The 12,636-nt window shown below is 35.5% G+C and overlaps 1 protein-coding gene and 1 long non-coding RNA gene across 2 annotated transcripts; one reads left to right on the forward strand and one right to left on the reverse strand.

The window, feature by feature from the left end:
- Window positions 1-1,433: 1,433 nt before the first annotated feature.
- Window positions 1,434-5,949, forward strand: LOC101245844 (putative late blight resistance protein homolog R1B-16). Its single transcript, XM_010322268.4, has 3 exons — window positions 1,434-4,300; window positions 4,385-5,503; window positions 5,750-5,949. The coding sequence occupies exons 1-2, from the start codon at window positions 1,713-1,715 to the stop codon at window positions 5,460-5,462; spliced, it is 3,666 nt and encodes a 1,221-aa protein (XP_010320570.2). The 5' UTR covers window positions 1,434-1,712; the 3' UTR covers window positions 5,463-5,503; window positions 5,750-5,949.
- Window positions 4,980-11,999, reverse strand: LOC138348478 (uncharacterized). Its single transcript, XR_011221052.1, has 2 exons — window positions 7,250-11,999; window positions 4,980-6,811 (listed from the first exon to the last, which is right to left on the reverse strand). It is a non-coding gene; the product is annotated as an uncharacterized lncRNA (long non-coding RNA).
- Between the last annotated feature and the right edge of the window lie 637 nt (window positions 12,000-12,636).

Raw genomic sequence — 12,636 nt, forward strand, 5'->3', positions numbered from 1 at the left:
GACCCCCGTCCTTTCTGTTTGTAGTGGGTCCGATTCAAGGCATTCAACAAATCTCCACCTTGACTTGAATTCTCCGAACAGATTCTTCAGACGCACTATGATAGTGCCAGGCCTCCCCCTCTTCCTCAGAGTTGCCCAGCAGGGCAATTAACAGCTTCTGATGTTGAGCAAGTCCAAACAGTGTTGAAACTTGCTCTGTGGAACCGGCTTTGTGAACATATCAGCAGGATTATCAGCAGTTCCTACTTTCTTCACCTTGATTCTCTATGGCATTCAACAGTCTATATGGCAGAAAAATCTGGGAAATTCACCCGTTATTGACTTCAACTGGTGGCAACAGAAAATATTCTTCGATCTGACCATCCTCTGTCGATGAAGTTGTTCCTGTATTGGCATAAGGAACTCCTGATAATGAAATATTTATGCTGACTGAGGCATGAAAACATTTACATCAAGCACTGTCGCCTAGTTTTTTTTTGTTTTCATCCGGTTTTCGTTAATCACATTAGAATCAGACTAAATGCAGATTCGCATCGGAAAATCTCACATTTGGGGGACACCGCCTTGTTGGGTTATGGGTCTTTTTTCCCTTCCTATGTGGATAAATAAAAATTCAATTTGGACCAACCCATTTTTGCCCATAGGCCCATTCTTATGAGGCAAATATAAACCTATTTAGGGTCTTATTTTCAGACATACAGAGAGTTTTTTCAGCAGCCAAAAAGAGAGAAAAAGAGCAGTTTTTCGCAGTCGAAGTTCAGCCCAAACAGCCAACTTTAAATTGCGATTCCCGCTTCGTTTCTTGTCCGATTGAGCTGATTTTTGGACAACATATTATATTCATCTCAATCTTTGATTAGGAACTGACAGAGTTGGATTTGGTGGCCTGCAGCTTCAGTTTTGCTGTCGTGAACAGTAGCTGCGAAATTAGTGATTTTGCTCCTTTAATTCTCTAGATTTGGTGCAATCTTATTTTGTTGTTGCTCATTGTTTGGCACTTGTTTTGTGGCCAATTTTGGAGAACAATATTGTAACTCTTGGTGATTATAGTGGAGCTTTTGGTCCCGTGGTTTTTTTACTCTTCACATCGAAGGGTTTTCCATGTAAATCTTGGCGTCTTGTGTGATTGGTTTATTATTGTCTTGTTATATTTGTTTGGTTGAATTACTTGCTGCCTTACTATTATATTGCTTGTGGTTGTTTGTCTTCTCTTGGTTCAAATCGAGAAGGGAAAGTATAGACTTGGGTATTCTTCCGCTGTTATCCTGTCAGACATTCTTTGTTAGTGCCTTGTCTTTCCCAACACGCCTCCTAACAAAGGCAACTGACTCGAACCCGAAACATCTGGTTAAGGATGAAGGAGTACATCTCACTCCACTAGTACGTCCCTTGTTGGTATATGGCCTAAGTATTGTTACATCAACATCCCTAAGAAAATGTTGCACACTTGACTCCACAAGAACTACTCCCATTTAAGAGTCTTATCAACAACACCAACCCACATTAACTATCCTTATTAACCACCAGAATTAAGACCCCAATACCTGCCAAGAAATTATGAATGTTTTCAAAGTGTAGCAATCAACATTGAATAGGTGTGTGTTTGGCCATAGATATTTTTCACCTTATCTGTAATATTATTTCGAAAAACTGTCTAGACATAGATTGTTACAATTTCTAAGTGTGATCAGAAACTTGTAAAAAAAGAGTTGATGTCTTCTACTTCTTCATATGAATATTTGTCTATAGGGAAAGATTATGACCTCTCTTATTTAGAAAATCTTGCCAATGAATGGGATTCCAGCCTCCCGAGAAATAAAGAACCGAAGAATCTAATTGAGATCATTTATATGAATCTCAAATTCCTAGATATGTTTCTCAGTTTGCAGAGCTTCACAACTCTATGTTGGTATGCTACACAGAAAGTTCAAGACGTCTTTTCTTATACTGAAGTTGAAGTCAAAAGAATCAACTATCCCGGTGATGTTGCATCCGTGTTCTTTCAGTTGGAAGAACACTTTTGTGAGACGAAGTTGGAAATCAGAGATAAATACTCCTTCCCTGAAGCATCTGCACTACCACTTTCCTCCATTGTTGCTACTCCTGAATTTGCAAAGAAATTCATTGATACCGTTGTAAGGAATCTCAGTGGTTTATCAGAGATTTGTCATCCTTATATTGAATTAGTTCCTCACTCAAGCAAACAGCCAATGGAAGAGGTTGTAAAGGAGTTAAAGTTATTGAGAAATTTTGTCTACTTTATTTCAGATAGAATATGCTCGGATGAATCGGATCTTCAAAGCCAACATACTTTCTTGACTCATGTTTTAGTTATGGCTGGTCATGCAGCAATGATTGCTTGGTTGAATTTACCAAACCATTGGAAAGAAAAAAACTTGGCTTCAGCTAAAATGAATGCTTCATTTTCCGACTTTCAGAAGAGGATTCAGCCTATTCAACCATGTGTCCGCAAGATATATGTTGATGTCCTGCAAGCTCTAAAATCAGGATCCTATCCTAATATCGAAGCTGAGCATGTTTCTGATTATAAATATGGCTTTGTGGAGACTCTCGTACACCGTTTGAAAGTGCTACCCGTTATTTTCAAGGATCAAATGCCAATGCTCAAATTCTTGAGAGACAATCTCATCAATCTACCAAGAGAGGCCTTTAATGATCTTGATACCGCAATTATTGATGCAGGGATTCTAGTTTACTCGTTGTATGACAGCGTGGAGGAGAAGGAAGCCACGGCTGTTGGGGATCCAAATCAAGTACCAGTTCTTGATTTCTCAGGCGATATTCCGAGTATACAAGCACTGATCTACCTCATCACTCGGAAGTCATTTCACTCCAAATTACCTAAGATTGATGGACTGGGATCTATTGATATCATTTTAGACCACCTGAAGGAGTATCTAATCCTCTATTCAGACTCACTTTCTTCTATAAAGAGCCAACTTTGGACAATTCAGCAGCAATTGGAGCACTTTCAGAAGCATCACAATGGATCGTTCCAGTATTTTTCAATGCAGGCGATTGCTATAGCATATGAGGTGTATCATTTGGTTGTCAGCTGCATAAATAATGAAATCCCTCAGTGGTGCCTTGTTCTCTGGATTGGAGACATCATAGAGGAGATTACACTACTCATGAAGGAGGTAATGAAGAATCGTGATGAAAAGAAAGTTGCTGACTTGGTATTGCATACTACCACAGATGTTGTCAGTGCTCATACGTCACAACTTGCTCGGATTACAAGTACAAGAGAAGAAATGGTGGGTTTTGATGAGGTAGTGCAAACACTAAAGGGGAAGCTAATCAGAGGATCATCAGAATTGGATCTTATCTCAATTGTTGGAATGGCCGGATTGGGTAAGACAACTCTCGCTAACAAGCTATTTCTTGATCAGTTTGTTGTATCTCATTTTGATGTCCGTGCACAATGTTGTGTATCTCAAGTATATACACGTAAAGACTTGTTACTAACCATTCTTCGGAGTGTTAAGAAGGATATAGTTATCAGTGATAAACTACCAGAGAATGAATTAGCAGATAAGTTGCGTAAACTTCTATTTGGTCAGAGGTACCTTATCCTCATTGATGATGTCTGGGAAACTACTGCATGTGATGAACTAATGCCATGCTTCTATGATGCCAATAATGGAAGTAGACTTATCCTGACAACTCGCCATGATCATGTTGCCTACCATGCTAAACTCGTTAGTGATCCTCATTTTCTTCGAAAATTTACTCTAGAAGAAAGTTGGATGCTATTGAAGAATAAAGTGTTCAATGAAAAATGTTGCCCTGTAGTCTTAGAAGATGTTGGCCAAAAGATAGCACAAAAGTGTGGTGGGCTACCTCTTTCAGTTGTCCTGGTAGCAGGTATTCTCGAAACGATGGAGAAGGAGGAACATTGTTGGGAACAAGTTGCAATAAATTTAGGTCCACATATCCAGGCTAAGTCAGAGGATATAATAAATCTTAGTTACCAAGATTTACCATTTCATTTGAAACCTTGCTTTTTGTATTTTGGAGTACTTTCGGAAGATGAAGAGATAAAGGTATCAAAGTTAACATGGTTGTGGACAGCAGAAGGTTTGGTAAGAACTCATACAGAGAAGCTTTCCGAAGATATAGCAGAAAATTACTTAAAGAACCTTATAGGAAGAAACCTTGTGATGGTTTCCAAGAAAAGTTCCGATGGTAAGACCAAGACATGTCGCATTCATGACTTGTTGCTTGAGTTTTGTAAAAAGAAAGCCAAGGTGGAGAACTTTCTACAATGCATAGACGGGTAATACAATCTAAAATTTTAATTTGTTGAATCAATTTTTTTTTTCTAAATGTATTCTGATCATATTAATTTCTCTATTAACAGGGACAATGCTAATATGAATCTTTCTTCTACTTCCTATCAGAAGCATAGCATTCAACGACGCGTATGCCTTCAATTTCAAGTTGATAATCTTGCAGAATGGAGTTCGATTTATTCAGAAGTACAATCTTTCCACTTGATGAAGGGAAGAAAAATTGGATTATCTTCAATACGCTATGCATCACACACTTTTAACAGTTTCAAGTTCCTGTGGGTGCTAGATTTAGAATTTACTGTAATTGATTCTTTCCCAGAAGCTTTAACCTGCTTGAGATATGTTGCTGTTAAAGTTGCTGAAGATTCTTCATTGACATTCTCGGACAATCTTTGGAACCTTGAAACTTTAATAATTAAAGGACTTGGAGGACGAGTAACTTTACCAGACACCATTTGGAAGATGGTCAAGTTGCAACATTTGCATGTATACAACCGTGCTATTTTCAATATAAACAATGCTCACCGAGAAATGGATGGACTGAGAACTCTTTCCTCTACATGGTTTTCTTGTGTGGAGGATGCAGACAGGATCTTTGCAAATACACCAAATCTTCAAAAACTGAGATGTGAAGTTTTGTCATGTCATGGCTTTTTCCCTGCATTTAACAATCTTGAAATGCTCAAGTTTTCTTGGGGTCGTTCGGGGACATGGGTCACTGAGCTGAACTTGCCACCAAATCTCAAGAAATTAACACTATCCAATGGTTGCGTATATCGACTTGATCAGGTTGCAATCCTCCCCCGACTTGTGGTACTCAAACTGCTAAACGTTTCCATTAGTTCCCAAGTATGGAAAGTGACCGATGAGCATTTCCCTCACCTCAAATTCTTGAAACTGCAAGATCTTTCTTTTTCTGTATGGGATGTTTCGGATGATGCTTTCCCATACCTTGAGCATTTGGTGTTAAGAAGATGTCAATATCTTAGGATGATCCCTTCTTGCTTTGGATACATGACGTCTCTAAAGTCCATTGCGATAAAGTCATGTAAGGAAGAATCACTCGCTGAGTCAGCCTTGGAGATCAAGAATATGCAAGTTGATGAGATAGGAAATTCTGATTTCCAGGTCTCCATCCACAAGTAGATCAACAATGCTCTTGTACTTTGTCTCGAACTGATTATCAGGTATGTGGTCGATTAAAACTGAAGTCTAAATGTGCTAATAGTTGCTCTCGACTCACGCAGATCATGGATACGTTTTAGTCCCACACCCCAAATTAATTAGCTTCTTATATTAAATTCACTTAATACGCACTAGGAGTAAAAGAATAAGCAACAATAAATAGTATTAGTGTGCCATGGAAGAATGACTATACTTTTGTTTTAACCACTCCTCAATTACAAGATTAATTCTTCCAATTTTCTTTACAGTTTTTAAGGAGTTTTATCAGCTGAAGCAGTTGGAAAGAACAAGAAGGCTGTATTAGTTGGACTACTGGTGGTATCAATTATAGTATTCTGCAACTGATTTTAGTGATTTGTTTGCTTACAGATTGAGAATATGTGTATGATATATAGATATTGAATAAGCGATGTGTTTCCACCTGTTATTAATATTGTTTTGTACCTGACTTATTTCCTCTTTATCATGTTGTGGATAGTTTTGAGTTCTTTCAGCCTCGATGATTCACTAATAAAACCAAATTCATATATAATAGTTCTTTTATATAAACATCAGAAAGATAACAAATACTAATACAAAGTTCCTAACTTCCTTTACTGTTCTTGCATCTGTGTAAATCTCAATTTCAGTATTCAATGTTAAATGTCTACGATTCATTTCATACATGTTCATAACTATGGTATTAAGTTTGCTGCAATTTATTTGGGAGTTGGTTAAGATGGACAAATCCATTTTATCTTTCATGTGATGAATTTTAACAGAATGATAACTCTAGTGTATTAGTTATTGGTTCAACAAAGAATAATACAACCGGCATTATGCTGAATTTGTATGTATAATATGAGAATACTAAACACCTTGCTCTGCATCCAACAAATTGCAACCAAAAGAGGAATGCATACCGGCTACCGCCAAGCAAAGTGTATGTTATAATGAGAACACATGAGTAAGACTGATTTCAAATATTGATAAAATGAGTAAAACAGTGCAATGGAAGGCGTCAATCTAACCTCACTAATCATAATACGCATGAGACGGAAAAATTTATCTAAATAAAAGAATCACTATATCTTTAGTTAGTCTTGTCTTTTATCTAACTCAGGACTTCAAGAAAGCTGAGACATTCACCAAACACTTGAACATGTTGCTTCCCCGGGATAAATGATAGATGAATTATTCTGTTTCCAAAGAAAAAACATTTTTCTTGAGATTGACTCTTCTTCCTCTTGCTAGTTGTATGGAACTTTATTTTTCCTCTTGTACGCGTAGTTTGTGTCTTTTCATATCCACATTGAAATGATTTCCATTGTCTATAAAGTAATTAAATGTTTCAATCTACAAGAAAACTCAGGAAGTAAAAAATCAAAACAAGAGGCTAATAATTCCATGTTTTGCATCTATGCTAGCATCTTATTGTGAGAAAATCCTCTCTCGATCTTTTGAACTACCATGTGAGAGTTTGAGATTGATACTAAATATTCCAATTACTGCTTGTGGCCTGTATTTGGGATTCCAGTAGTTTGTTGGGATATGTGTTGTGTATAAGAATGAAATTTGAGATGGATTTTGTTGCTTTTGTAAGTTCGTAGAGAGGTATACAAATAACAAATGAGATTAACGAAGAAAAAAGGCACAACAATGCTATTAATAAGACCGTTAGGTGAAGGGGCATGCACAAAATGGACGGTGGATCTTCATGCCAAATTCATGGAAGTCATGCAAAAACTTGGTGAAGGAGGCATGTTTACCTCACAAATATGCTGTGATTTCTTCTGAACAGTCAATCCATCACACTTATGAGCACACAAATCCCATCAGGCTAACACAGAACTGGGACACTGATCTTTTATGGTTCCTCTTTTATCGTCGCACATTGTGTCTTTCAAAAAAAGAGGTATCCTTTCAACTGCCACAGTCTTGGCTCATACCTATTTGGTTTATTATCAACTTCATCAACTCGCACTTGATCATACCCAAGCTAAATGTTGTTTTGGTTCTGATTAACATTCACATACTTTGTGGTACCATCGATATTTTGCTGAGAAAAGAGAAAAAAGACATGAATATTTATTCACATATCTTTAAACAACAAAGGTACTCTTTCTAGTTACAATATCGTGGCTCATATCTCTTTGGTCTACTATAAACTTCATCAACTCGCACTTGATCAAACCCAAGCTGAGTGTTGTCTCGGTCTGATAAACATTCCACAACTTTGTGATATGGTAGATATGTTGCTGTAAAAAGAGCAAAGGACATGAATATTTGTTCACATGTCTATAAAAAACAGAGGTATTCTTTCTAGTTCCACTATCGTGGCTCATATCTCTTTGGTCTACTATCAACTTCATCAACTCGCACTTGATCATACCCAAGTTGAATGTTGTCTTGGTCTGATAAACATTCCACATACTTTGTGATATGGTAGATATGTTGTTGAGAAAAGAGAAAAGGACATGAATATTTGTTCACATGTCTATCAAAAACAGAGGTATTCTTTCTTGTTATACCGTTGTAGCTCATATCTCTTTGGTCTACTATCAACTTCATCAACTCGCACTTGATCATACCAAAGTTGAATGTTGTCTCGGTCTGATAAACATTCCACATACTTTGTGATATGGTAGATATGTTGTTGAGAAAAGAGAAAAGGACATGAATATTTGTTCACATGTCTATCAAAAACAGAGGTATTCTTTCTAGTTCCACTGTCGTGGCTCATATCTCTTTGGTCTACTATCAACTTCATCAACTCGCACTTGATCATGCCCAAGTTGAATGTTGTCTCGGTCTGATAAACATTCCACATACCTTGTGATATGGTAGATATATTGTTGACAAAAGAGAAACGGACATGAATATTTGTTGACATGTCTTTAAAAAACAGAGGTTTTTTCTAGTTCCACTGTCGTGGCTCATATCTCTTTGGTCTACTATCAACTTCATCAACTCGCACTTGACCATACCCAAGTTGAATGTTGTCTTGGTCTGATAAACATTCCACATACTTTGTGATATGGTAGATATGTTGTTGAAAAAAGAGATTAGGACATGAATATTTGTTCACATGTCTATCAAAAACAATGGTATTCTTTCTAGTTTCACCGTCGTGGCTCATATCTCTTTCGTCTACTATCAACTTCATAAACTCGCACTTGATCATACCCAAGTTGAATGTTGTCTCGGACTGATAAACATTCCACATACTTTGTGATATGGTAGATATGTTGCTGAAAAAAGAGCAAAGGACATTAATATTTGTTCACATGCCTATCAAAAACAGAGGTATTCTTTCTAGTTCCACTATCGTGGCTCATATCTCTTTGGTCTACTATCAACTTCATCAACTCGCACTTGATCATACCCAAGTTGAATGTTGTCTCGGTCTGATAAACATTCCACATACTTTGTGATATGGTAGATATGTTGTTGAGAAAAGAGAAAAGGACATGAATATTTGTTCACATGTCTATAAAAAACAGAGGTATTCTTTCTTGTTCTACCGTTGTAGCTCATATCTCTTTGGTCTACTATCAACTTCATCAACTCGCACTTGATCATACCCAAGTTGAATATTGTCTCGGTCTGATAAATATTCCACATACTTTGTGATATGGTAGATATGTTGTTGAGAAAAGAGAAAAGGATATGAATATTTGTTCACATGTCTATAAAAAACAGATGTATTCTTTCTTGTTCTACCGTTGTAGCTCATATCTCTTTGGTCCTACTATCAACTTCATCAACTCGCACTTGATCATACCAAAGTTGAATGTTGTCTCGGTCTGATAAACATTCCACATACTTTGTGATATGGTAGATATGTTGCTGAGAAAAGAGAAAAGGACATGAATATTTGTTCAAATGTCTTTCAAAAACAGAGGTATTCTTTCTAGTTCCACCGTCGTGGATCATATCTCTTTGGTCTACTATCAACTTCATCAACTCGCACTTGATCATACCCAAGTTTAATGTTGCCTCGGTCTGATAAACATTCCACATACTTTGTGATATGGTAGGTATGTTGCTGAGAAAAGAGAAACGAACATGAATATTTGTTCACATGTCTATAAAAAACAGAGGTATTCTTTCTAGTTCCACCGTCGTGGCTCATATCTCTTTGGCCTACTATCAACTTCATCAAATCGCACTTGATCATAACCAAGTTGAATGTTGTCTTGGTCTGATAAACATTCCACATACTTTGTGATATGGTAGATATGTTGCTGAAAAAAGAGCAAAGTACATGAATATTTGTTCACATGTCTATAAAAAATAGAGGTATTCTTTCTAGTTCCACTATCGTTGCTCATATCTCTTTGGTCTACTATCAACTTCATCAACTCACACTTGATCATACCCAAGTTGAATGTTGTCTCGGTCTGATAAACATTCCACATACTTTGTGATATTGTAGATATGTTGTTGAGAAATGAGAAAAGGACATGAGTATTTGTTCACATGTCTTTCAAAAACAGAGGTATTCTTTCTAGTTCCACTGTCGTGGCTCATATCTCTTTGGTCTACTATCAACTTCATCAACTCGCACTTGATCATACCCAAGTTGAATGTGGTCTCGGTCTGATAAACATTCCACATACTTTGTGATATGGTAGATATATTGTTGAGAAGAGAGAAAAGGACCTGAATATTTGTTCACATGTCTTTGAAAAGCAAGTATTCTTTCTAGTTCCACTATTGTGGCTCATATCTCTTTGGTCTACTACCAACTTCATCAACTCGCACTTGATCATACCCAAGTTGAATGTTATTTTGGTTCTGATTAACATTTCACATACTTTGTGATACCATCGATATATTGCAAAGAAAAGAGATAAGGACATGAATATTTGTTCACCTTTTGGATCAAGCAGTAACCGCGGTGATGTTTTAGTTCTGATTAACATTTCACATACTTTGTGATACGGTGGATATGTTGTCGAGAAAAGAGAAAAGGACATGAATATTTTTTCACCTTTTGGATGAAGCAGTAATCATGGTGATTGTTTTAGTTCTGCTTAACATTTCACATACTTTGTGATACGGTGGATATGTTGCTGAGAAAAGAGAAAAGGACATGAATATTTTTTCACCTTTTGGATGAAGCAGTAATCATGGTGATTGTTTTAGTTCTGCTTAACATTTCACATACTTTGTGATACGGTGGATATGTTGCTGAGAAAAGAGAAAAGCACATGAATATTTTTTCACCTTTTGGATGAAGCAGTAATCATGGTAATTGTTTTGGTGCTGATTAACATTTCACATACTTTGTGATACGGTGGATATGTTGCTGAGAAAAGAGAAAAGCACATGAATATTTTTTCACCTTTTGGATGATGCAATAATCATGGTGATTGTTTTAGTTCTACTTAACATTTCACATACTTTGTGATACTGTGGATATGTTACTGAGAAAAGAGAAAAGGACATGAATATTTTTTCACCTTTTGGATGAAGCAGTAATCATGGTGATTGTTTTTGTTCTGCTTAACATTTCACATACTTTGTGATACTGTGGATACGTTACTGAGAAAAGAGAAAAGGACATAAATATTTTTTCACCTTTAGTAATCATGGTGATTGTTTTTGTTCTGATTAACATTTCGGATACTTTGTGATATGATGGATATATTTGAGAAAAGAGAAAAAGAAATGAATATTTGTTCACCTTTTGTATCAAGTAGTAACCGCGGTGATTTTTTAGTTATGATTAACATTTCAAATACTTTGTGATACGATGTATATGTTGCCGAGAAAAGAGAAAAGGACATGAATATTTTTTCACTTTTTGGGTGAAGCAGTAATCATGGTGATTGTTTTGTTCTGATTCACATTTCGGATACTTTGTGATATGATGGATATGTTGCTGAGAAAAGAGAAAAAGAAATGAATATTTGTTCACCTTTTGGATCAAGTAGTAACCGCGGTGATTTTTTAGTTATGATTAACATTTCACATACTTTGTGATACGATGGATATGTTGCCGAGAAAAGAGAAAAGGACATGAATATTTTTTCACTTTTTGGGTGAAGCAATAATCATGGTGATTGTTTTTGTTCTGATTCACATTTCGGATACTTTGTGATATGATGGATATGTTACTGAGAAAAGAGAAAAAGAAATGAATATTTGTTCATCTTCTGGATGAATCAGTAACTGCGCAGATTGTTTTGGTTCTGATTAACATCTGCGCAGATTGTTTTGGTTCTGATTAACATTTTCCATACTCTGTGATATGAAACTCAAGAATGTATGATAAAATGTGTATAGGCACCAAATAGAAGCAAGTCAAAAATCAAAGTAGGAGGCTATTTATGAATGAAATATCACTCATCTATCAGAGGATTACATCTCTCTTCTAGTGACATTGATAGAAACAAGTGGAAGTGCTCTCTTAAATAGATAAAACTAACTACTAATATAATCCGTTTATTACTCCTAATTATTCTAATCTAAACTTACTCCACTAATTCTCCTGTGGCCTAAAGACTAGGAAATAAATAACTAATTTGACTCCTAAAAAATAGCAACAAACAAACCACTTCACCACAAATTAGCTCGTTGCCACATACATTTTATAAATAAAACTCAGTAAATTTATGTAAATGAATTAGATCATTGCTATAATTTGGGATCATACTTAGCAATGTTTAATAAGTCATATAAATGTCAATGTAATAATGTTCTTGATAAAACTACCAGTAACATTTTTTTACTCTAAATTATATTTTATTCTAAATTTTTAAGTAACATAAATTGCAAGAAAATAATATATAACATACATATTAAAGGACAATTCAAATAAAAGTTAATTCATTAACGAAATACAACTACATAAACATTATATGAATATTCAACTTTCAAGATTATTACGTTGCTCATATAAATCTCTATCAATGCATTATGAAGTTCAAAATGAACACTTTAGTCTTTAATTTTTGTATGTCTAGTTAAAAATTATATATAAATACATAAAATAAGAAATTAGAACAATCATGAACAAATTATTAAAAAAATAAAATATATCAATGACATGAAGTATGTGTAAAATAGAATGATATTTAATTCACTTAAAAAATGTTTAGGGTAAAATAAATATATGTACGATCAAAGTGCTAAAATAAGTTTGACT

Source organism: Solanum lycopersicum, chromosome 5 (assembly GCF_036512215.1).
Source record: "Solanum lycopersicum chromosome 5, SLM_r2.1".
Classification (NCBI taxonomy): domain Eukaryota; kingdom Viridiplantae; phylum Streptophyta; class Magnoliopsida; order Solanales; family Solanaceae; genus Solanum; species Solanum lycopersicum.

Coding starts and splice junctions, on each gene's coding strand:
- LOC101245844 (XM_010322268.4), top strand. CDS start 1,713: ATGTCTTCTACTTCTTCATATGAATATTTGTCTATAGGGAAAGATTAT. Junction 4,301..4,384: donor TTTCTACAATGCATAGACGG/GTAATACAATCT, acceptor CTCTATTAACAG/GGACAATGCTAATATGAATC.